The 26,445-nt window shown below is 41.9% G+C and overlaps 2 protein-coding genes across 3 annotated transcripts in view; one reads left to right on the forward strand and one right to left on the reverse strand.

The window, feature by feature from the left end:
* cenph (centromere protein H) overlaps nt 1–9,459 on the reverse strand; it is a 38,990-nt gene extending 29,531 nt beyond the window's left edge. The window contains exons 1-2 of one of the 2 annotated variants that reach the window (XM_080189735.1): nt 9,390–9,459; nt 3,169–3,312 (exon numbers count right to left, since the gene is read on the reverse strand). In XM_080189735.1, the coding sequence (XP_080045861.1) occupies nt 3,169–3,312; nt 9,390–9,427 (182 nt within the window). In that variant the 5' untranslated portion in view covers nt 9,428–9,459. Of the gene's footprint in view, nt 1–3,168; nt 3,313–5,331; nt 5,451–9,389 lie in introns of those variants that run through there. The other variant, XM_080189734.1, reaches the window with a different exon arrangement.
* A 213-nt stretch (nt 9,460–9,672) lies between these two features.
* Nucleotides 9,673–26,445, forward strand: part of LOC145343254 (uncharacterized) — a 41,359-nt gene continuing 24,586 nt past the window's right edge. Inside the window, exons 1-4 of the mRNA XM_080189355.1 lie at nt 9,673–9,809; nt 13,520–13,730; nt 20,662–20,738; nt 24,829–24,911. Of these exons, the coding sequence (XP_080045481.1) occupies nt 13,531–13,730; nt 20,662–20,738; nt 24,829–24,911 (360 nt within the window). The 5' untranslated portion in view covers nt 9,673–9,809; nt 13,520–13,530. The remainder of the gene's footprint in view (nt 9,810–13,519; nt 13,731–20,661; nt 20,739–24,828; nt 24,912–26,445) is intronic.

Below are 26,445 nucleotides of genomic sequence, written 5' to 3' on the forward strand. Positions count from 1 at the left end.
AGATATTGGTGAGATATTAAATGAGTATTTTGCATCTGTGTTCACAATGGAGAACACAATGTAGGTTTGGGACTGTGGTATAATTAAACAGACTAGCATTGAAAGGGAGTAGCTATTAGTGGCTTTAGCAGGATTAAAAGTGGATAAAGCCCCAGGCCAGATACATGCATCCTAAGCTGCTGCATGAGGCAAGAGAGGAGACTGCAGAGGCTCTGACTCCAATTTTCAAATTCTCTCTGGCCACAGGAGAGGTCCCAGAAGACCAGAGGACAACTAACGTAGTAGCTTTATTCAAGAAGGCTAGTAAGAAAAATTGGGTAATTACCGAGCAGTGAATCCAACATCAGTAACAGAAATTATTGAAAAAGATTGAGGGACAGAATTAATCTCCACTTGGAGGAGCAAGGATTAATTGAGGATAGCCAGCATGGCTTTGTTGGGGGAAATCATGTCTAACAAATTGAATTGAATTTTTCAAGGAAGTGACCACCAGAAGTGTTGATGAGGGCAGTGCAATTGATGTAGTCTATATGGGCTTCAGTGTGGCTTTTGACAAGATCGCACACTGGAGACTGATCAAGGTAACAGTCCATGGGGTCCAGGCCAATTTGACAAATTAAATCCAAAATTGGCTTAGTAGCAGGGGGCAGAAAGTAATAGTCAAAGGTTGTTTTTGTGATTAGATGCCTGTATCCAGTGGTATACCACAGAGATTTGTGCTGGGTCCCTTACTGTTTGTACAGTATATGAATGATCTAGATAAGAATGTGAGGGGTGTGATTAGTAAGTTCGCAGATGACATGAAAATTGGTCGTGTGGTAAATAACAAGAGGGAAGCCTTAGATTACAGGATGATATAGATGGCTGGTCAGATGGGCAGAACAATTGCAAATGGAATTTAGCTCTGAAAAGTATGAAGTAGTGCATTTTGGGAGATATAACAAGGCAAGGGAGTATACAATGAATGGTAGGATGCTAGGAAGTACAGGGGATCAAAGGAACCTTGGGGTTTACGTCCAAAGATCCCTGAAGGCAGCAAGGCAAGTAAATAAGATTAAGACATACGAGATACGTGCCTTTATTAGTTGAGGCACAGAAAATTAGAGCAGGGGGGTTATGATGAAGCTGTGCAAAAGGGCTGTCAGGCCAGAGCTAGAGTACTTCTGCCACAACATAGGAAGTATGTGATTGCACTAGAAAGGATGCAGAGGGGTTTCATTGGTATGATGCCTGGGCTGGAGCATATCAGCTATGAAGAGAGGCTGTAACAGAGAACGCTGAGGGGGATCCCATTGAGGTGCACAAAATTACGAGGGATATAAATGGGGTAGACAGGAAGATGAGTAGATGAATAACTAACCAGGGGTATAGATTTAAGGTAAGGAGCAGGAGATTTAGTGGAACTCACTGCCTGAAAGGGTGGTAGAGATGAGAACCCTCAAATACCTAAGAAGCATTTAGATGAGCACTTGAAATGCCATAGCATATAATGCTGTGGACCATGTGCTGGAAAATGGGATTAGAGTAGATAGGTGTTTGATAGTTGCAAGACAAGATGGGCCAAATGGTCTCTTTCTGTGCTGTAAATCCCTGTGACTCTAACAATAGTAGGGTGACTAAAATCAGGGATGATCAAAAAGCCAGAATTGGAGAAGCGCTAATATAGTGGAGAGTAGGAGGACTAAAGGAGATTAAAGAGACAGGGAAAGGTCAGGCCATGATAAGGGCTAGCCAAGTTAGGTCAGGGATGAAGGGGTACAAAGTGATGCAAATTGGAGGTGTCAGATGTATAGTTACCCAAGATTAAAACTAGGAACTTTCTGTCCAACATTTCCTGAGTAACTATTCAGATGTATACATTGGAATTGTCCAAAGTCTCCAGTTCTAATTCACTTTTTTGGAGGGTCCTGAAGGGCAAGGGGAATTGCCTGTTGGAAGTTCAAATTCCGACAGGATCACTGCAGCAGGATATCTGCAGGGTCTTTGAGGTACATCCAATATCTGACAATCTGGGCTAATGTTTCATGGGGAAATGCCCTCAGAATTCCTCTCCTCATGATAGAAATAGGATAATGACATCATATCTATGTTAAGTTGAATGAATAAGAGTTCCATAGAAGTCTAAGTGATAAACAGATTTTGGCAAATAAAATTCCTTAATTTTTTTTGACATTTGGCTGAGAGTCTATTTTGGGGAAATATTTTTTCAGGGACCAACAAAATGAGGTGCTGCACTGGATTCTTCCTTTTGTGGGCATTGACTCTCACTATACTATATCTATGCAACAGTATAACTTGTGATCAGACCCGTTTGTGCCCTTAGCACAGCTGCTAAGGCAACTTGTGAACATGTGGTATGACAAGTCCAGACATAAATCGTTACATTATCTTAATTTAGAGCTGACAACATTTGTATGATCACATTTATAATGGGATTCACCAGTGTAAATGTGGCATGCTATAATTATACTATCCTGCCACAATACATAACGCCCCTAGAAAAATAGCAAAGATACTTAGATCAAAGTATTTGAATACTTTTTCCTAATGCTTTCAAGGAAAATGCATCTTGATACAAAATAAGCCACTGATAGACGCAACTAAATAGTTTCCACTGGTAGGAAGGTCAATAGCCATAACAAGGGTTTCAACTGGTTTAACATAATTGGCAAAATATCCAAAAGGAAGATTAGATACTTTTCTTTAAAATGCAGCAAGTTATGGTGATCCGAAGGGCTGTAGTAGTAGATTCAAAATTAATTTTCAAAATGGAATTGGATATGTCCTTGAAGGACTGAAATCTGTAATGCTATGGGGAACGAGCAGGGCGGTGGGATGAATTGGATAGTTACAGTATTTTAAAAGCAAGCACAAGTATGATGAGCCAAATGGTCTTCTGTGCAATGTCATTTTACAAATACGAGCCACTGAAAGTTCAGATGAAGCACTTCATTTGCAATCCACCAGGAAAACAAAGTTCTAAAATTTAACTTCAGACTGAAACATTTTCAAACATAAACGTCGGGTTCTATGGTTTCTATAAACTCCCTGAATTTAACACTTTCATTATTACTATTCTAGTTACTTCGTAACATTTTCTTTAGTATTCTTACTGTGACAGTGCACTCCAGGAATCTAACATATTTATATCATTAACCCATTACTCACCACAAGAGGTGAAGAATGGAATCCATTCCCACAGGATTTTCTTGACCAACTGCTGGTGTTACACGGAAGTTATCAAGTGCCAGCTGTCCAAGCTTCATGCAAGAATTACCAAGCTCCTGAAGAATACGTGTATTTGCTTCATGACTAATAGAGAGAGAACAAATATCACAACAGAGAATGTGAAACAAAAAAATGCACAGTGGGTCACAGTTTCTGTAGAAGCTGGATATTTGCCCATTGGGAATAAATGAGAAAAAGTACTGGAGCTACCGTAGCACAATGTTTAAAAGTCAACCATTGTGCACTGGATGCCAACATTGGATACAGAACATAGAATGGGTTTGTTCAGAAGTATATGCTGGCTGTCCAAGTGGATAAATGCCAGTGGGGGTCAGATACTCTCCAAGTGGTAAAAACCAGAGAAAGGAAACAGGCTTTGAAGGCATTGATTCATGCTCTATCATCTCCCATTTAAGAATTTTTGTCTGTGTACTCAGTAATAACACACTCTCTTCCAAATCAGAAGATTGTGGGTTCAAGGCATATCCCATGACTTTAGTGCTACATTTAGGCTACCGTTTCAGTATGCTGTTAAATGTAGAACTGTCAGGATTGCTACTTTCCAGATAAAGTGTTAAGATTAATTCTGTAGAGCTTGGTAATAATTCCATAGCATTATTAAGGAGCAAGAAAGAACCTCCATTCATATGGTGTCTTGCATGACTTCAGGATGTCCTATTGGGGTTCATAGTCAATGAATAGCAAAAGCATTTATACACATCTTGTACGCAGAAAATATTTCAATAATGAAAAATGCACCAAAAGTCGACTACTTTTTGGAAGCTGTAGTCACAGCTGTATGTAATCTGCATGCAGCAAGGTCCTACAGACAGAGAGACAATGATCAGATAATCTATTGGTGATGTTGGCTCAGGGATAAACATTAGTCAGGACACTGAAGAACGTCTTCTGTTCATATTTGAGATAGTCATAGCATATTTTACAAATACGTGTCCAGGCTTCACCCAAAAAAGAAACAACATCTCCTACAATACTATCAACACTGCACTAAATGAGTCAGCTCAGGCTTCTGAAATGGGACTGAACCCACAATGGGAACAGTTAAAATATGATAATGTTGCAGGGCTACTGATTCAGAGGTCTGGATTAATGCTTCAGAGACCATGAAAGCTGGGAGAATCCCAAGCACCTTCATTACTTTCCACCAGCAGGACAAGCCCATCAGAGGTTGTGGCACTGTGGTGTACAGTCAGGAGGAAGTGGCCCTGGGAGTCATCAACACTGACCTTGGACCCCATGAAATCTCATGGACTCTGATCAAATGAGGGTAAAGAAACCTTTTGTTGATTACTATCTAACAATTCCCATCACCTGGTAAATCAATATTTCACCATGTTGAGCACCACTTGGAAGATAACAGTAGCGAAGGCTTCAAAGAATGTACTTTGGTTGGGGGACCTCAATGTCAATTAATAGTTCAATATACTGCTACTGACCAAGGCCTAAAAGGATATATCTGCCAGACCAGAATATAACTGAAAATACTGGAAGCGCTCAGCAGGTCAGACTTAAATGCTTACTCTGTTTTTCTCTTCACAGATGCTGCCTGAACTGCTGAGTACTTCTGCCACTTTGTCTTTATTTATTTCCAGCATCTGCAGTATTTTGATTCTGATGTGGAGATGCTGGCGTTGGACTGGGGTAAACACAGTAAGAAGTCTCACAACACCAGGTTAAAGTCCAACAGGTTTATTTGGTAGCAAATGCCACTAGCTTTCGGGCCTCTGACCCTTCATCAGGTGAATGGAGGGTTCCAATCATAAAGAGGGGATGTAAAGACACACACAGTTTACAGCATACTGATTAGAATGTGAGTTTTACAGCTCATCAAGTCTTAGAAGGTGCAGACAATGTGAGTGGTGATAGCATTAAGTATAGGTTAAAGAGATGTGTATTGTCTCCAGACAGGACAGTAAGTGAGACTTTGCAAGCCCAGGCAAGTCATGGGGGTTACAAATAGTGTGACATGAACCCAAGATCCCAGTTGAGGCCGTCCTCATGTGTGCAAAACTTGGCTATCAGTTTCCGCTCAGCAACTCTGTGCTGTCACGTGTCGTGAAGGCCGCCTTGGAGAATGCTTACCCGAAGGTCAGAGGCCGAATGTCCGTGACCGCTGAAGTGTTCACCAACAGGAAGAGAACAGTCTTGCCTGGTGATTCATTCATCCGTTGTCGTAGTGCCTGTATGGTCTCACCAATGTACTAAGCCTCGGGACATCCTTTCCTACAGCGTATCAGATAGACAACATTGGCCGAGTTGCAAGAGTATCTACTGTGTACCTGGTGGATGGCATTCTCACATGAGATGATGGCATCCGTGTCAATGATCCGGCATGTCTTGCAGATGTTACTGTGGCAGGGTTGTGTGGTGTTGTGGTCACTGTTCCTGAAGGCTGGGTAGTTTGCTGCGGACAATGGTCTGTTTGAGATTGGGCGGTTGTTTGAAGGCAAGAAGTGGGGGTGTGGGGGTGGTCTTGGCAAGATTTTCGTCTTCATCAGTGACATGTTGAAGACTCCGAAGATGATGTCGTAGCTTCTCCACTCCAGGGAAGTACCGGACGACAAAAGGGTACTCTGTCCACTGTGTCCCATGTTTGTCTTCTGAGGAGGTCAGTGTGATTTTTGGCTGAATGCAGCAAGACCTAAACAATATTCAGGCTTGGTTGATAAATGGCAAGTAACATTTGTGCCACACAAGTGACAATGACAATCTCAAAGAGAGTAACTAACAACTTCCCCTTGACAATCAACTGCAGCACTATTGCTGAATCCCCTACCACATACTGAGGATTACCACTGACGAGAAACTTAACTGGATCAGTGATGTAAATACTGCAGGTGGAAGATTAGGTCAAACGCTAGGGATTCTGCAGTGAGTATCTCAGTTCCTAAATCCTCACAAAGTTTGTTCACCTTCCACAAGGCACAAGTCAGGAATGTGATGGAATGCTCTCCATATGCCTGGATGAGTGCAGCTGCAACAACACTCAAGAAGCTGACCACCATAAGGACTAAGCAACCTGGTTGACTGTCACCTATCCAAGTCCTTAGACATTCACTCCTTCCACCACCAGCACAGTATCAGCAAGATATAACAACTAAGATGCCCTGCTGCAATTCAACAAGCCTCCTCTGATAGCACCTTCCAAACTCATGACTTTTACCACCCAAAAGCTCAATGGCAGCCGATAAGTGGGAACTCTCCTATCTACAACTCTCCCTCCAAGCCAGGCACCATTGTGACTTAGAACTATATCATCATTCCTTCACTGTTCCCTGTGAGAACTTACAACTTCCATCCTAATGTCATATTTACTGCAGCAGTTGAAAACGGCCACTTATCATTACCTTCTCTAGGGTAGTTAGAGATGGACAACAAATGCCGACCTTGCCAGTGACATTCACATTCCTTGGACAAACTTAAAAAAAATCTTCCATTACAAAAGCCATCACAGCCGTGGCTGATACTAAATGAAGAAAAGTGATTATTCAATCAACAGCTATCAAAAACAGATTATTGCTGTTTGAGATGACTTGATGTTTGTAAATTGGTTGTTATATTTTCCTAGTTTACAATTACCATTAAGGTGGAATTCAAAGTTGTTAATAAAAGATGATCACTGCACCTCAGGCAAGGAAAAGGTAAAGAAGATGGACCTTCATGTATGGAAATACAACTTAATCCAAGTTTAGAAATTTTCTTCTGCCAACTATCTATTTTCAAATTACAATAATGGGGCTGCTTAACAATATATATTTAAAGCAAAATACATAACAGGGAGTTTCTTCAATTATTGAGTATGCAATTCTATCATTGCATTCGTTACTGGACCACACAGGTCCTACCTCCATTGCCCAAGTTTGGTGAACCTTAAACAACAGATGGAAATTTGGAAAAATATAAAATGCTCGGAAAGCTCTGCAAGTCGGTCAGCATCTGTGCACACAAGGATTAATAGACAAATATTTGCTTGAGACTTAACAGCAGCCACCATTAATTCATCAAATATCCAGCAACTTGCAAAGAAATATTCCAAGAGTTCCATCTTTCTACAAGTAACTGGACAATTTGCAGCACTGCTGTTAATTACATTGCATTTGCAGCACAGAAATAGATCATGCAGCCCAAGAATATTTGTATATCTCACTGAGATAACATTCCAGTCACTCACAAAGACAACCAATAAGAAAAACCCAAACACAACTGCTTATCTTTTTCTTTCAATCTCTTATGCTGTTTCAATCCATTCTCTTTGGCTCCCTATTTCCCTGTTGTCCCTAATTGATCCTCTTTCCTTCACCATGATTTACTTTGTCCTCTTCATTGATTAAAAGATCATACACATTTACAAAGTACAGGCCACAGCATAATTAATTTACATATGCAGCACAAATACAGTGCAATCTAAAGCAGGCTGTGAAAAAAAAATTAAGGGTGGCTTGCTCACTCACATTGATTGGAGTGGTGAAAAACTGCAGCAGGCGACGGTGCAGAGGGACCTCGGGGTCCTTGTGCATGAGTCGCAAAAACCCAGCTTGCAGGTGCAGCAGGTGGTCAGGAAGGCGAATGGGATGCTGGCCTTCATAGCGAGGGGGATTGAATATAAAAGTAGGGAGGTCTTGCTGCAGCTGTATAGGGCATTGGTGAGGCCGCAGCTGGAGTACTGTGTGCAGTTTTGGGCGCCGCACCTGCGCAAGGATATTTTGGCCCTGGAGGGAGTGCAGAGGAGGCTTACTAGGCTGATACCGGAGTTGAGGGGATTGAGCTATGAGGAGAGGCTGAATAAACTAGGCTTGTACTCGTTAGAGTTTAGAAGAATGAGGGGAGATCTCATTGAGACGTATAAGATGATGAATGGGATGGATAGGATAGAGGTGGAGAGACTCTTCCCGCTCAAAAAAGACAGTAGGACTAGGGGGCACAGCCTCAAGATAAAGGGGAGGCGGTTTAGAACGGAGTTGAGGAGGAACTTCTTCACTCAAAGGGTGGTGAATCTCTGGAATTCTCTGCCCGTTGAAGTGGTGGAGGCTGCCTCGCTAAATATTTTTAAGAAGCGGGTTGATGGGTTCTTGATAAGAGAGGGGATTAAGGGTTATGGGGAGAGGGCGGGAAAGTGGAACTGAGCCACAACAGATCAGCCATGATCTTATTGAATGGCGGGGCAGGCTCGAAGGGCTAGATGGCCTACTCCTGCTCCTATTTCTTATGTTCTTATGGTGCATTTCTCCCAATTACGGGCTCACCAGAACTCACGAGTTCTGAGGCAGGGTCATATGGACTCAAAGTTCAGTGTTCCTCTCTCCACAGATACTGCCAGATTTGCTGAGCTTATCCAGAATTTTAGGTTTTTATTTCAGAATGCTTTACGTGCCTCTTCTTCTCCCTCAAAACCGTGTGAGGTTTATGCACTAACAACATCAGGCACCATGAACTCAGAGATATACAGCACAGAAACAGGCCCTTTGCTTCTCAGCCTGTTGACTAAGATCAAGCTCAAGATGGGGTGTAATACCTCATCTTGTCAGCTAGATATTGTCTGTCCCTTTCATTGGGTCCTTGAATTGGATTCAACTGGATTTTGAATTGATTTTTTTGGAACAAGCAAGGAATGGATTTGGGTCTACCCAGTCCATTTTGAGTTATATTCCAGTCTGGCAGATACATCCTTTAGGACTTGGTCAGTAGCGGTGTATCGAATCACTCTTAACGGACATCGAGATCCGCCAGAATACATTCTTTGTAGCCTTCGGTTCTGTCATCTTCCAAGTGGTGTTCAACATGTTGAAGTACTGATTCATCAGATGAGGGATATTAGGTGGTAACCAATTCTGAGCATTGACTTTGTAACTTTAAGGATGGAGTACAAAAAATTAAATTAAAGAAAGCAAGCCCTTCGGCCCAACTCGCTATATATTATCTAGAAATCCCAAAGCCGTATAGCCTAAAGGGAACAGTCGAGTCCATTCACCGGACTCCACTGACCCAGCTCACACGGTGTGGGCCTGGAGGAGGAGGCGCTGGGTCCACATAGCCACCCCCGCCCGCGAAAGTCGAACAGAAACATTCCCGATCCTGGGGGAAATTGCCCCGCGATTATGATATTCCTGGAACGGACAAGCCGCGTTAGTGAAGGATCTTACTCCATACTGGACACCGCTCGCCCTGCCGACTCCCCCATCGCGCGCGCCACACACACACACTTTTCAAAAGGCTGCCCGCCGTTAGCCTTAGCCCCGCCCACCCACTGCGCCGATTGATCCATTTAACACGCGAGGGCAGGAAGGGGGCGGGCAGATGTCTCCGATTGGTTTGGCGACATGTCATGCACACCTGCCGCCCAATCGACCGCCGCTAACATCGAGGCGGCTGGTGCTAGCTCGATTGGTTGTGTCTGACCGGCCGTGTCCAGTTTAATTTGAAGCGGGAGCGGTTGGAGCTGAGCGATCGCGCCAGTGATAGAAGTCGAGTGACCGGGCCCTGGGAACAAGGATAGGTCCCGTTCCGTCTACAACATGAGCTAATGACCGCGAAGCATCCTATTCACGGACGCACAGGGCGAGGTATGGGCGGCTCGGACAGGGAGCTCTCTGACTTTCGAAACCGTTTTGCAGAGAGGAGACTTTGCAAAGCGACAGTGAAAATGGAGAATACTGGAAATATCCACCAGCATCTAGAAATGAAAAGAGTGAATATTGAGGAAGAACCGAAAACTGGACACTAGCACTAATATTCTAACAACTTTTAAATTGCAAAACTATTGCTTATTTCTCACTCTTCAATTTTGATGAAATGTGAATCTCTTCGCAGATCCGCAGAGTTTCTGAAGGGCAGTATAGCATGCATGTTGTAACCATGTCAACTTGTTGGTACTTCACCAGAAAGCCATCTTCCCTTCCATCACCACCTCTTCCAGTTGTCAGAGTAGCTGGGAGGCAGGACTGGAACCTGTTGAAACCATATCTGTGTCAGAGTGCTACATCCAATGAAAAAATAATAATTTAGGGAATTTGGGTGTCACTCACTGGGCCAACATTTATTGCTCATCCCTAACTGCCCTTGAGAAAGTGATGGTGAGCTGGTGCACCCATAGCGCTGAGAGGGAGTTCCAGGATTTTGAGCTGTAACAGTGAAAGCGTGGTGCTGATGTTCCTGGGTATTTGCTGTCCTTGTCCTTCTAGGTCGTAGCAGTTGTGGATTTGAAAAATGCTGCCGAGCTGAGCTTAAGGTTGTAGGTTTGTAAGGCGCTAGCGAAGAAACTGAAACATAAAGCTTTGTGGGATAATAAGCTGACAAAATAATGGAAAGAGGCTGCAAAAGGATATTGAATAATTAAGTGATTAGGCATCAAAGTGGTAGATGGAATATAATGTGAAGAAGTATACACTTTGATAGGAAAAAGTGTTTTTTTTCCCCTAAAGTGAGAAACTAATAAATGTTGGTATTCAGAGGGAGTAGGTTGTCCTTGTACCCAAATCACAGAAAGTTAGTGTACAGTTACAGTAAGACATTGGAAAAAGCAAATGGTATGTTAGTCTTTATTGCAAGGTTATTAGATTATAAGAGTGAGGTAATCTTATTACGCATGGATAGTTTTAATCTTAGAGGAGGTGCAACAGAGGATCACTAGATTGATTCCTTGGTTGATAGAATTGTCCTTTGAGAGATTTTGTGGCCTATTCTAACTATTTCTTATTCTCTAAACAGTAAGGTGTGGCTTTTTTCTAATATTGTCTGTAGGAAATAGAGTGTTTTTTTTAATGAGACCATGATTTGAGAGTTGCAATTGTTTTGTGTACGTTTCCAAAGATATAAGTTGCTAAAAGGCAGTGCTTAAAAATACTTTTTTTTAAACGTTTTGTGGGGATGTCTGATGCATATATTGTATTTTTCCATGAATAATTGCAGTTATTTCTGTAAGGAATATAGTTACTGGTGTGACTGATTTTTTTTTTCCCCCTAAAAATTCCTATATCTGTGCTTATGACATTGCCACAATTTGGAAATAAAAATGAATTTGTTTGTGATAGTGAGTTTTACTTCATTTGTAAAGTTTTGTACTGAGATGTGTCACCGACATGGGCATTGTGGATAAGTTTTACATCTGTTGCAAAGACCCACCCCAGTTTTCAGATACAGTGCCTTTTAATTATTTTTTCAATTCTTGTACCTTCCAAGTCTAGTGAAGTTGGAATTGTTTGCCCAGGGCAGAGAAGGTCAAAGGAAGATTTAACAGAAGGAGTTCAAAATTATGAAGGATTTTGAATTTTTGTTGTGAAAAACCATCCCATGGATGCAAGAACCTCTCTCTAGGATTAAGGAAGGGAAAACATTTCCACTAAGAAGGGTCTGACCAGAAGAGACAGATGAAAGATAATTGGCAAACAAATCAGAAGGGGGAAGAGGAATTGTTTAATGTTTAGTTTATTATCTTTACAAGTAGGCTTACATTAATATTGCAATGAAGTTAGAATTGTTGTATCCAAAATGCACAGCTTGAAAAGGTTGTTGAAGCAAATTCAATAGTATTGTTTAAACAGAAGTTTCATATATACTTGGCACAATGTGCCAAATGACCACATTCTATACTGTATGTCTACTGCCTTGTACTTCAATGTGAGCAGTGCGGCACATACGTACTGATTTAACCTGCATGCATCAGCACATCAATAATGGTCAACTTATTTGATGCAAATGTAACTTGACAATGTGGAAAATTGTCCAGTTACGTCCTTTACAAACAAAACAGGACAAATCCAACCTGGTCAATTACTTCCATTAGTCTGCTCTCCATTGTCAGTTAAGTGACGGAAAGGGTCATCAACAGTATTATTAAGTGGCACTTACTCAGCAACAACCTGCTCACTGAAGCTCAGTTTAGGGTCAGTCAGGCTGACCTCATTATAGCCTTGATTCAAACACGGACAAAGACTTGAATTCCAACAATAAGAGAAAGTAACTGTTCTTGAGATCGAAGCAACATTTGACCGAGTGTGGCATCCGGCACCCTAGCAAAACTGAAGTTGATGGGAACTGGGGAAAACTCTCCACTGGTTATAGTCATACCTGACACAAAGGAAGATGGTTGTGGTGGTTGGCGATCAATCATCTCACTCCAGGACGTTACTGCAGGAGTTCCTCAGGGTAGTGTCCTAGGTCCAATCATCTTTGGCTGCTTCATCAATGACCTTTCTCCCATCATAAGGTCAGAGGACAGTTCACTGATGACTGCACAATGTTAGCACCATTCACGACTCCTCAGGTACTAAAGCTGTCCAAGTCTAAATGTCGCAAGACCTGGACAATATCCAGGCTCAGGCTGACAGGTGGCAAGTGACAGTCACACCACACATGCCAGGCAGTGACCATCTCCAACAAGAGAGGATCTACCCATCATCTATTGACATTGTGGCATTACCATCATTGAATTCCCCTGCAATCAACATCGTGGGGGTTACCACTGGCAAGAAACTGAACTGGATTAGCCATATAAATAGTGTGACTACAAGACCAGGTCAGAGGGTAGGAATCCTGTAGCAAGTAACTCACCCCCTGACTCTGCAAAGCCTGTTCTTCATCTGCAAGGCACCAGTCAGTGTGGTGGGATACTCTCCCCTTGTCTGGATAGGTGCAGCTCCAGCAACAAGTAAAGTTGCCAACATCCAGGACAAAGCAGCTTGCTTGATTGGCGTCCCTTCACAAACATTCACTCCCCCATCACCGAAGAACAATAATAACAGTATGTACCACCTACAATATGCACTGCTCAGTCTCTAGGGCTCCTTGGGAAGCACCTTCCAAACTCAGGACCAGTGCCAACTAGAAGGACAAGGAAAGCAGGCACATGGGAGTACTGTCACAGAGAAGCTTTCCTCCAAGTCATGCCACACCCTGACTTGGAAATCTATTGTCGTTCCTTCACTGTTGCTGGGTCAAAATCCTGGAACTTCCTACCTAGCAGCATTGTGGATACGCCTGCACTACAGGGACTGCAGCAGTTGAAAGCAACTCTCTACCAACTTCTCATGAGCAATTCGGGATGGGCAATAAATGATGGCCTAGGCAATAAATGATGGCCTAGGCAATGATGTGCACATCCTGTAAATGAATGAATTTTTAAAAAATATTAGTATCTTGCTGATAGTATTAACAGTATGTACAGTTGTCAGTTTTTAATTATCTGGTTTGCACTGCTATTACCATCAACCAAACGGCGCATAAATTTCAGTTTTTAATCAGGAATTTGAATCAATCTAATGTTTTGTTTTTCTAGGTTAGCTGTGAATGGCTATGATGGCTCCTACTTCTAGATCAAACAAATTTCAAGAAGGAGGTGGCACACCATGCCATGGAGTCAAAATGCAATCTCAGAATCTCTTTAGGAGGGAAAACCTGGAGACACCTGGTGAGAAAAGCAGGACAGCTTTTATTACACGACAGCGAGTGGTGACGCCGCTAATTTCAAACACACTGAATCATTTGATGTAAGTACTGTGGATAACTGTTGAAAAGCAGGCAAAAGATAATGATCTACTGCATCCGGTCTTACTGACCTCAAAATAGTAAATAATTGCATTTATAAAATGTTATCACATCAAAACATAGCAGACATTCACAGAATAAGTTACTTTCTAAAGTACAGACACTGTATTGTGGACAAAAGGAGAAGCCTTAAAAAGGGCTGCAGGGAAAAGCTTGGGAACTATAGGCCAGTGAACCTCATATCTGTAGTGGGTAAGTTGTTAGAAGATATTCTAGAGATAGGATCTAGAGCCATTTAGAGACGCAAGGACTGATTGGGGACAGCATGGCTTTGTGAGTGGAAAATCATGTCTCTCAAATTTGATTGAGTTTTTTTGAAGGGGTAACCAAGGAGGTAGATGAAGGCAGTGCAGTTGATGTTGTCTGCATGGACTTCAGCAAGGCCTTTGACAATGTACTGCATTGTATGATGTTACATAAGGTTAAATCACTCAGGATCTAGGGTGAGATAGCCAAATGGATACAAAATTGGCTTCATGACAGAAGGAGGGTGGTTGTAGAGAGATGTTTTTCAAATTGGAGACTTGTGACCAGTAGTGTGCCTCAGATCGGTGTTGGGTCCATTGTCATTTGTCGTTTCTGCTAATAATTTGGATGAGAATTTAGGGGGACATAGTTAGTAAGTTTGCAAAAGACACCAAGATTGGTGGCATAGTGGACAGTGGAGAAGATTATCTCGGATTGTAATGGGATCTTGATCAATTGGCCCAGTGGGCTAACAAATGGCCGATGGAGTTTAGATAAATGCGAGGTGATGCATTTTGGTAGTTTGAACCAGAGCAGGACTTACTCAGTTAATGGTAGGGCTTTGGGGAAAGTAACAGAACAAAGAGATCTAGGGGTACAGGTTAATAGACCATTGAAAGTGGAGTCACAGACAGACAGGGCGGTGAAGAAGGCATTCGGCATGCTTGGTCTCATCGGTCAGAACATTGAATACAGGAGTTGGGGTGTCTTGTTGAAGTTGTACAAGACATTGGTTCGGTCACACTTGGAGTACTGTGTACAGTTCTGGACAGCCTATTATAGAAAGGATATTATTAAACTAGAAAGATTGCAGAAAAGATTTTCTGGGATGCCACTGGGACTTGATGGTTCGAGTTATAAGGAGAGGCTGGATAGACTGGGACTTTTTTCTCTGGAGTGTAGGGGTGATTTTACGGAGGCCTATAAAATAATGAGGGGCATAGATCAGCTAGATAGTCAATATTCTTTTCTCAAAGGTAAGGGAGTCAAAAACTAGAGGGCATAGGTTTAAGGTGAGAGGGGCGAGATATAAAAGCGTCCAGAAAAGCACTTTTTTCTCACACAGGGCAGTGAGTGTCTGGAACAAGCTGCCAGAGGTAGTAGTAGAGGCAGGTACAATTTTGTCTTTTAAAAAGCTTTTAGATAGTTACATGCCTAAGATGGCTATTGAGGGATATGGATCAATTGTGGGCAATTGGGATTAGCTTAGGGGTTTAAAAGAAAAAGAGCAGTATGGACAAGTTGGGATGAAGGGCCTGTTTCCTTGCTGTTATCTATCCTATTGTGCATCAGCTAATGTCCACCTCTTGATTGTGGAGGTTTCTCCTCATCTCAATGCTAAATTTCCTACGCCAATCCTGAGACTGTACTGCCTTGTTCTGGAACCCCACCCCACTTAGTCAGAGAAAACATCATCCCTACCTCCAGTCTATCGAGCCCTACCATAACTTCATGCATTTCATGAGATTCCTTCTCATTCTTCTAAGTTCAGTGAATACAGGCCTCGTGGACCCAATCTCCTTCATATGACAATCCTGCCATCCCAGGAATCAGTCTTTGACAATGCAGCACAAGTACTCACAATGTAATCTAATTAGAGAACTAGTTGGGGCGGCAGGTAGCACAGTGGTTAGCATTGCTACTTCACAGTTCCAGAGACCTTGGTTCGACTCCTGGCTTGGGTCACTGTCTGTGTGGGTTTCCTCCGGGTGCTCCGGTTTCCTTCCACAGTCCAAAGATGTGCGGGTTAGGTTGATTGGCCATGCTAAAATTGCCCCTTAGTGTCCCGAGATGCGTAGGTTAGAGGGATTAATGGGGATAGGGCCTGGGTGGGATTGTGGTCCGTGCAGACTAGATGGGCCAGGTGGCCTCTTTCTGCACTCTAAGGTTTCTATGATTCTATGCACTCTTTATGCAGTTTGATCAAACCTTACTCAACTTGTGTGCTATTTCGTTCACAAGTTCTGTATTGGGTTTTCTGATTACTGCTTTGCATAGATTGGGCACATTTAATATTGAATTTACTGAGACCCCTCTTTCAGCTATTTTGCCACCATCTTTTTTGTTAACTTTCCATGTGCATTTTCCATTTTTTTTATGTGATAATTCACCTGTCAATTTTCTGTCCATATTCACATTTTGTCCAACTCAGTCTAATTATGAGCTGCCTCCCTGAATCTACTGCTCTATTTTGGTGCCATCTACAAATTTGAGCATTTGCTTAGAGAGGTCATTTATGTTAATTGGTTGATCCAATTTGGCTAAGATCAAGCCCAAGATCAGGTGATGTGCATTCTCTTGTCAGCTTGGATCTTGTTTGTCTCTTCTGGGGGGACCATGAGTTGGACTCAATTTGAATTGTATTTTGGAGCAGGCAAGGAGATGGATTAAGGCCTTACCCTGTCCTCTAGTATTGGCTTTGTAGCTTTAAGAATTAAGTAATTTAAAAAATAAATAAGCGCAGAGATGCCCATTCAGTATTACCTCTCCCCACCACTCCCCTTAAAACCACTTCTAATGAGTACTCATTCTTTTCTGCCTTTCAGTCAGTTAACAGTTCCCAAGAACCTTCCTGAATTTCTGTTTTGAGTTTAATTAACCTCTTTATGTGGATCTTCTCTAAATACTTTTTGAAACTGAGACATTAAGTCATCAGGACTTTCACAGTAGCGTGTAGATCTTCCCCTTTTGATTCCATGCTGGCTACTAGATTATGTGTGCACAGACAAATCTAATGAATGATCATAATATGATAGAATTCTTTAACAGGGTGGATAATGAGGGTAGTTGATTCTGAAATCAATAAAAGTAACTATGATGGTATGAGGCATGAGTTGACTATGATGGATGGGAATGAAGGACAGTTTACAGACATTGGCGTGCATTCAAGAATGAATAGGTGTATTCCAAACGTTTATTCCTATATGGGAAATGTAGGAATAATATTATATCTAATTCACAAGGGAAATTAGAGATCATATTAGATTCAAGGGAGAAGCATACAAATTGACAAGGAAAACCAGAGAATTGGGAGCAATTTAAAATTCAGCAAAGGCGGACCAAGGGATTGACTAAGAAGGGAAAAATAGAGAATGAAAGTAAGCTAGCAGGGAACACAAAAGCTGACTATAAAAGTTTCTATAGGTACATAAAGAGAAAAGGAGTGACAAAAACAAATGTAGGCCCCTTACAGTCAGAAATGGTGGAATTCGATGAGGAACAAAGAAGTGGCCAAGAAACTAAATTCATACTTTTTTTGTGTCTTCCTTTGTGAAGATAGAAACAATATGCTGAACGTTCAGAGAAACGCCAAGTTTTAGTGAGGAGCTGAAGAAAATCAGGATTAATAGAGAAATAGTTTTGGGAAATTAATGGGATTGAAAGTGGATAAATCTCCAGGTCATGAATCTTCATCCCAAAGTACTTAATGAAGTGGCCTTGGAAATAGTAGATCCATTGGTGGTCATTTTCCAAAATACTTTGGACTCTGGAATTGTTGAAGGGTAGCTAATGTTAGCCCGCTATTCAAAAAGAGAAGTGGAGAGAAAACAGAATATTATAAACCAGTGAGCCTAACATTGGTAGTAAGGAGGCTGCTAGAGTCCATTATCAAGGGTTTCATAGCATTTGGAAAGCAGTGGTATAATCAGACAAAGTTAACATGGATTTACAAAAAGGAAATCATGCTTGACAAATATACTGGAGTTCTTTGATGTAAATGGTAGAGTTGACCAGGGAGAACCGGTAGTTATGGTGTATTTAGACTTTCAGAAGGCTTTCAACAACGTCTCACATAGCAGATTACAATGTAAAGTTAAAGAACATGGAGTTGCCGGTAGTGTCTTTAGATGAATAGAAAGCTGGTTAGCAAACAGGAAGCAAAATGTTGGAATAAATGTGCCTTTTTCCGATTGGCAGGATTGACTAGTCAAGTATCAAAGAGATCTGTGCTAGGATCCCAACTGTTCACATTACATCTTAATGATTTGGACAAGGGAACTAAACGCATAATCTTAAATTTTTCAGATGATACAAAGTTGGGTGGGAGGGTGAGCTATGAGGGGGGTACAGAGAATCTTCATGATTTGGACAGGCTGTGAGTGGGCATATGCATGGTAGATTCAGTATAATGTGAATAAATGTGAGGTTAGCCTGGTAGCAAAAATAGGAAGGCAGATTATTATTTGAATGGGGATAAATTGAGAGAAGTGGATACTCAGCGAGACCTTGGTATTCTCATGTATCAGTCGTTGAAAGTAAGTGCACAGCTACAGCAGGCAGTAAAGAAGGCAAATGGTATCTTGGCCTTCGTAGCGGGAGGATTTGAATATAGGGATGTTTTACTGCAATTGCACAGGACGTTAGTGAGGCCACACCTGGAGTATTGTATGCAGTTGGTGTCCTTATCTGAGGAAGGATGTTCTTGCTGAAGAGGGAATGCAGCAAAGTTTTACTAGGCTGATTCCTGGATGGCAGGACAGTCATATGAGGGGAGACTATGGTGGAAAAGGTTATGTTCACTGGAGTTTAGAAGAGCGAGAGAGGGTCTCATAGAAACTTATAAAATTCTAACAGGGTTAGACAGTGTAGATTCAGAAAGAATGTTCCCAGTGGTGGAGGAATCCAGAAGTTTGAGGGTAAGAAATAAAGCTTTTAGGTTAGGAGAAATTTCTTCACCCACAGAGTGGTGAATCTGTGGAATCCACTATCACAAAGTAATTGAAGTCAAAATGTGTAATTTAAGGAAGGGTTTAGGCATAGCTCTTGTGGGTAAATGGATCAAGCGATATGGGGGGAAAGCAGAACAAGGGTGTTGCATTTTCTGATCTTAATGAAAGTTGGAGCTGGCTCAAAAAGCTGAACGGCCTACTGTTATTTTCTGTGTATGTCTCTGTATTTTTATTGCTGAGGATAATTAATTCCTTTATTTTGTATAGAAAAGAAGATGATGATGGAAGCTAGGTTTACATAAACCACTGGTCAAGGGGAATAGACTAATTGGAGGGAGTAGGGGAAGTTGTAATGCCCTTGGATTAGTAACCCAGAAGCCCAAGTTAACACTCTGGGGACACAAGTTCAAATCCTACCATTGCTGCTGGTGAATTTTAATTCCAGATTTATTAATTGAATTTAGAAATGAGTCTTACTAATGGTAGCCATCTTGTTCACTTCTGTTCTTTGGGGAAGGAAATCTGTCATCCTTACCTGGTGTGATCTATCGTGATTCCATACGCACAGCAATGAAACTCTTAACTGCCTCTGAAATAGCCAAGCAAGCCATTCAGTTGAAGGGCAATTGGAGTTGGGTAACAAATGTTGGTCTTGCCAGTGATGCCCACATCCCATGAAAGAATGAAGAAAAAAAAATCCACCAAAGTTATTGTTCTGGGGATGGGGAAGCCAACATTTTGAACTAGTTCCATGTTATACTAAAAGTGCAAAATTGTCCTTGTGTGTTTCAGCACGCCCACTGAGTGTGGAAAATGCGCTTTTTGTCTCCTAAGTCCTATTGTTTCTTGAATAAAAGTTAAAGTTTATTTATTAATCACAAGTTGGCTTGCATTCACACTGCAATGAAGTTACTGTGAAAATCCCTTTGTTGTCACACTCCGGCATCTGTTCAGTACACTGTGGGAGGATTTAGCATGACCAATTTGCCTAACCTGCACATCTTTGGACTATGGGAGGAAACCAGAGCACCCGGAGGAACCCATGCAGACATGGGGAGAGTACAGACAGTAACCCAAGCCAGGAATTGAACCCGGGTCCCTGGCACTGTGATGCAGCAGTGCTAACCATTGTGTGACCGTGCTGCCCCAATTGACAACTTTAACTTTTTTTCCTGGTGTTGCTCAGATGTCATTGCAGTGTCTTAGCACTTGGGAAACCTCACTCCAGCATAGTCTGCATGCCATGGAAATCATGGCATTCATTTGATCTTGAGAATATTATAAAATAGTATTGTACTGTTATTAAAAATTCACTATAATTCTTCACAATGAAAATATTTGCCTGTTAATACATTATAAGAGATGGCAGAAATATGTTATTGGGCTCTTTGACAGTCACTAAATGTGTTGTTTGATGTGGAACTAGTTCACTGACTAAATGTGCTGTTTGATGTGGAATTAAGTCATAGGCAACAGTAAGTATGGAGGTTAATTTCTGAATTTTGCAGAGCTGGTCCATCTCAGTTTGTTCAATAGTCGGATTGCTATTGTGTTGGGCAGGGAAAGGTAGGAAAATCAGCAAGGGTTTGCACTCTGGAATGGTCTGTATACACTCAAAGCATGCACTCCAAAAGTGAAGGAGGTGACAGCAGGTTTGGTTTTGGCGGTGATACCACCTGTCACTGTCTTTGCTCACAGTAAAGAATAGCCACTTAAGGTAGCCTATGCTCTTTAAGTGACCCAATAAGAGTGAGTAAAAGTGATTTTAACTTCCGATGGTAGGAAATTGATGGGAATGCATCAGTCACTTATTGAAAGGAGATCTAAAGTAAGCAGCCAATCCACTACCACCGTCTTTCTGTTGCCAATAAAGGTTAAAGTCCTGGTATCTTCAGGACAGGGAAAAAAAACTTTTTAGCTTCCCCTGTATTTAAAAAAAATGTTTTGTGTTGTACAGATCTAGTGTTGAAAACAACCAAAGAAAGTCAGAAAAGCCAGTCAGCCCAAACCTTGAGATGCTTAGAATGACACCAGGTGAGTTGGTGGTTTGATAAAATCTGACTACTTCAAATGAAATATCATAAAGCTGGAGTGATCTTGTTAAATTCCAGAAAGCCCGGTGGTGAAAGATATGGCACAGGAGTCAGTTTTTACACACTTTAAAAGCATTTATTTAAAGAGATCCTCAACACAAATATCCAACTTCCATTGTATTAGTCTGTTCCTTTTTATATCACTTTTGATCCAACCAGAAAGTTGCCAATAAAGAAGAACTAAGTGCCCACTGACACACCAGCAAGAATTAAAAACTTTGGTTAATCAGTCACATTGAAGTAGGGCCAAGATATGGAGCAATTTCTTTACTCAGAGCCTTGTGAATGTTCGGAATTCTCTATCTCGAGAGTGTTGGAAGTTTAAAATAATTTTAATGCAGAGATAGGCAGATTTCTAAATATCAAAGATATAAAGAGGTATGAAGACAGTGTAGGAAAAATGCATTGAAATAGATGATAAGCCATGATTGGTTGAATGGTGAAGCAGGCTTGTTGGGCTGAATGGCCTACTGCTCCGATGTTCTGATTTTGCCACACATCCACCAAGTCATAGGACCTAACCAGGTCTCTCATTTTTATTGATGCCTGGATGCATGTGGTATTGAGCCATCCCTTGCCTCAAGGATACAGTTAAAATCATTGCCCACAATGCTGTCATTGGAGGTAAGAAAGATTGGAGTTAACCAAAGGAGTGAGCCCACTGGGTGCTGGTTTGCAGAGGGTGGGGGCTGATGCATTCACTGGGTGAAGCAGTATATTGCCCAGCCAGAGAATGAGATGAAGTAAATGGCCTGGCTCAGGCTCTTTGATCCAGACTGAACTGGAGTTGAGATGACACAAATAGACATTTCTGGCCGCTCAAGGAGCCACTAAGAATTGTCTACTGGAACAATATATATTTCCTGCAGGAACCACACAGTGTCCTCTTCACCTTCCACCCACCCCTCTTAAGATGTGAAAAATGAGAATTTTCTGCTGCTGTTGATGTTGAGGCTGGTATTGGTTGTCTTCATTATGAGAGTCTAGTGAACCTACCACCTACACCTTATAGTGGGGAGGTAACAGTCACTAATGATCCTCCATTCTCAGCAGCCCAGTAAGGAAAGCTTTCAGCTGCACAGGTTGAGTTGGCTCATGTCCTTGTTCATGCCAATGGTCCTTTATAGCAGAGTGGACAGACATGATTGCAGATGATCCCTGGTCAAAGAGTCATGGAGATTTACAGCATGGAAACAGGCCCTCTGGCCCAACTTGTCCATGCTGCCCTTTTGTTTAAATGACTAAGCCAGTCCCAAATGCCTGTGCTTGTCCTGTATCTCTTGAGAGCCATCTTGCTCATGTAACTGCTTTTTAAAAGGCAAAATTGTACCCGCCTCTACTACTACCTCTGGCAGCTTGTTCCAGACACTCTCCACCTGTGTGAAAAAATTGCCCCTCTGGACCCTTTTGTATCTCTCCCCTCTTACCTTAAACCTGGTGCTATACACCAAGCCATAGTCCTCCTCCTGGGTATTCCCATTAACAACTGAGCTGCTGCAGCCCAGTTGGACCTACCTCTGACATGCAGGGAGACTTCCATTTCTGTCAATGTCTCAGGCACCACTCCACCAACTCCTCTCTCTCGTGTGCGTGCTCTCCTGCTTGCTCCTGCATCTAATCTAGCTATGGTATGTAAATGCTTTGCCAAATGAACACCTGTGTCTCACTCACACAGAGTCACGCATGGGATCACTTGCAGAAGGGGGTTACATACTCCAAGGAGCTAAGTTCTGAATGTCCTGAGTGTTTGGACACCGGAATGATTAATAGAGAGAAAGCAAGGTGGTGGCACCAGTCTCGGCTGACTGGGTTGCTCTGGAGGCCCATGAGGTCAGACAGTTTTTTGTACCTGTCCTATCTCCTTGCTGGCATGGTATTGGATGCCACCAGACGTCTGGAAGACACGGGAGACAGCAAACAAGAACCCCCTCCCCAAGTATTGAATGCCAAATGTCATATTTGTGCCCTCTTCTGCCATCTATGCAAAGACATGGTGACAGGAGGCAAAGATATGGAAGTTGAGTGGGATCAGTACACCTCCCTGTTGATGAAGGTGTTTGAGGAACAGTTCACCCTGGCTAAAGCACTGACCGGTTGAGGCATAATCAGCAGGACAGTGGCCTCTATAGAGTATGTCGGAAGGCAAGTCCATCCATCATGATCCTCCTCTCAAAGGCAAGGTGATCCACCCACTTGGTCTTCAGAAAGAACACAGTCTTACCAGACGTTGAAGGCAGCTACAAAGGCTGAAGAGCTGACAACCCCAGCCATGGTCTGGAGGCATGCTTCTAATATCACGTTGGAGTGAGTGTAGCTTTTTACCTCAATGCATTTTAGTTATTAGCATAAGTGGCAGCCATTCCCATGCATGTCCTTGCAGACCCTGCCAAAGAGTCACCGTTGTAGTTATGTGAGTTACACTCACCTCAAGTGTCAAGCCTGATGTTTTTGATGATAGCCTTTATTTGCACGGAAGGGCAACAAGAAGAAAAAAAATCCCTCCCATTAGATAATGAAGGGAAATTGGCTTCATGCCTTCAATGCAATTCTTAAACATAAACAGTACTTAGTGAGAAGATCAAAGGTTGTGTTGCTTGCCAATCAGATATAATGAGCAAAAGATAGGAAGGAAGGTGAAAATGTTTCAGGGACAAAGGGTCACCCACTCAAAGCCAGGCTCGGGTAGATAGCTGCAGAGTACATTTTCTAGTGATCTTGCTTGTGGTGGGGAGATATGATCACCTGAGGCAGCAGGAACAAGCCTGGCACAATCCCTCTCCAGGTGCTTTCAGGTTCCAGCTTACACTGGGAGCAGTAGAATCAGCAACATTACCTCTCCTCACCATTGAACAATGACCATTCTAATCCGGAAAGCTAGGTGATGAAGGATAGAACTGTTGCTGATCTTAACAGACTATAAGCAATTAGTTGCAGAGTTACGCATTGCAAGCATGCATGTCCTAAGTCAATCCCCCAAGTTTGTGTGTTCCATTTTTATAGGAACACAAAATTCTACTTCATGTCTATTCGGCATACAATTAACAGGCCAAACTGTCGCAGGTTGACCTGAGTTGCCTCTGTATCTGAGCAATCAGGCTGTCAAAGACAACTACGTCACATTTTGTTTTTTTTTTAGTGGTTTACCCTGTTTGGAAAGTATTGTTCCTGATGCTGTTAGCTCATTGGCGGATAAATCTAAATAAAAATGCTAAATGATCAAATCAGTTGATATAACATGATATGCATGCAAAATAATAAAACATGGATTTAAAATGTATATGTGCCCTCTAAAGTATCTTGTGGTACGCAACAGTATAGCCCATGGATTGGATGGCCTACCATAAAAGCTCACTACAGATGCAAATCAAATGAAGTATTTCAACCAGAGTTGTTGGGTTGAGAGAGCGATGCAACTTGAATGGCAACTGGAAGGGAATCCAAACAATTATTTAAATATCCGGCAGTACCCTTAGCTATAAATTGAAAAGTCTCTTTGTTTTTATATTTCAAAGCTAGTTTTGTGATGGCAGCGCTATGTCAGGCTGCATCTTAACTTCCATTTTATGCTGTTCTTCATTATAAGTTGAGCAGAACCAGAACCAATGAATACAGCAGCAGCTCCTCAGACTTACCAGAAAGTTGGAATCCACTATTGGTAGAACAGGGATTTGACCTTTGTATTACTAACTGCAGCTGAAAGTCAGAGAAGTACGTGTTTGGCATCAACTTCAGTTGTAACATGTTACAGTTGAGCATAGTTTATAAATTTCTCAAATGGTCTACTCTTTCTTATTGGCCCATGTTTCATCTGATGACCTTCCTACAAGAAACTGTTGTTTTATTCATGCTAAATTCGTGAAAGCCGGTTAATACCAGTGTTAAGACGGAACTTTGAGGCATATCAAACCTGAACTTTTCTTGATTACAGCAAAATTAGTATGTAATACTTTAAAATTGTAGGTTGCATTTGCAAAATTGTAGCATACAGAGTAAAACTGAAAGTCTTTTATTTTGCATATTTGATGAACTAGGTCTTCAACAGAAACAAAGGCTTTTACAGGAAAAGCATCTGAAGGCAAAATCCTTAGTGGATAAGATCCCTGTGGGAGGTGGGGTAAGTATTTATCTGCGTGTTCTGAATGCTTTTTCTTTTATTAGATTACATCCTGATCTTTGAGAATACAATGTACTGGGGCATCTACACAAGCATAGTTGCATTTCCTTTGCACGTTGTGATGTTCCATTAGTGGGTGAAAGGTACATTTATATATTCTCATTAAGTGCTACTCCTTTTCAAAATAAAATTCAAATACCTAAATGAACAGATGCAAACTGAATAAATTATTTACTTTCCTTCAGTTATTTAAAATTTTAGCACCTGATAGTTGATTAGAGGAAAAAAAATTCAATCTGTCTTTATCTCATGATAGAATATCCATTATTTAATAAACCAGGGATAACATGGTGCACTTCAGAATGCTAAGAGATGAGCTCACGGGTAGAATTTTACTATCTTACGCCGATGTATTTGTAGACAGAGGGGGCCATAAAATTTCTCAAATAGTCTTCCTGTAGGTTCATACCCATCCTAACATCACTGTGTAATTCTATGCTGGGACAAGCAATGCCTAGGCCAGCCAGCCCACCGTTGCCCCAACTGGGGGACTTAGTGGATAATTATTGACGACTTAGGGCTGTTTCTCACCAAACATCGATTTTCAGATTGACAAGAAAATTTCAAGGTAGGGGTGAAGCCCAAAATAATAATCCTGTTCTGGCCTCATGCAGAAGGTGGGGAGGAGTTTGGGAGAGCACTGCTCCTCTATCAGCAACTTTCTATTAACATTGCTCCTACTTCTATCTCTACCAACCCTCCCTTCTGCCTGGGCCTCACCTTTGCACCTCGTCCTGAGGCCCTCTCCCACCACAATTTGCATGGTCCTGGACACTCGGGACTTGGGCCTTGGGGTACGTCTGCAGTCCCAGTCCTGTCCTAGCACTGCAAGGACTAGAGTGCTGCTGACTAATCAGATTGGTTGGTAGCTATCTGAAGCGGGGCCTTTTTGGCCCATGACTTCAATTCCTCATTTTTGAGAGTGATCACCTTAGCAATGTTGTCACAGGAGCTGCTGACCAGCCACAAAACCTTGAATAACATGGAGCAGATATCCATAATTGTCCTGGTGTGTGCTCGTTTGCCTTCTAACTACCGGTGTAAGGTGAGTGTTGGTGAGCCTAGGAGCTGAGCACCCACCATCCCTCACTTGTAGATAATGTGGGACTATCTGAGAAATTGTTTCATCATTGTGCAGTGATGTCCCTAATAAGGGTGATTTACATCAATTGGCATCAAATGATGAGAGGTAAGGTTTGTGACAGACAAAGCCATGGTTAATGCTTGTTCCACTTGTCTTCTGATGGTGGCAGTATGCCTATTACCTACATGAAGTGGCTTACCAGACCACTATTCAGAGATAGTCACATAGTGAAGACTGCAACAACTTTGTTAATCTTATAAATCTTAGCAAAATGGCCCAAGGAAATTTTGTAGGAACAGTATTGAACAAAAATTTGATGCTGAGTTACAAAAGAACGTATTAAGACAAAAGGCCAACAGCTTGGTCAAAGAGGTAGGTTTTAAGGGAGGC

The sequence above is a fragment of the Carcharhinus amblyrhynchos genome, chromosome 5 (genome assembly GCF_965287045.1).
Source record: "Carcharhinus amblyrhynchos chromosome 5, sCarAmb.v2.hapA, whole genome shotgun sequence".
NCBI lineage: Eukaryota > Metazoa > Chordata > Chondrichthyes > Carcharhiniformes > Carcharhinidae > Carcharhinus > Carcharhinus amblyrhynchos.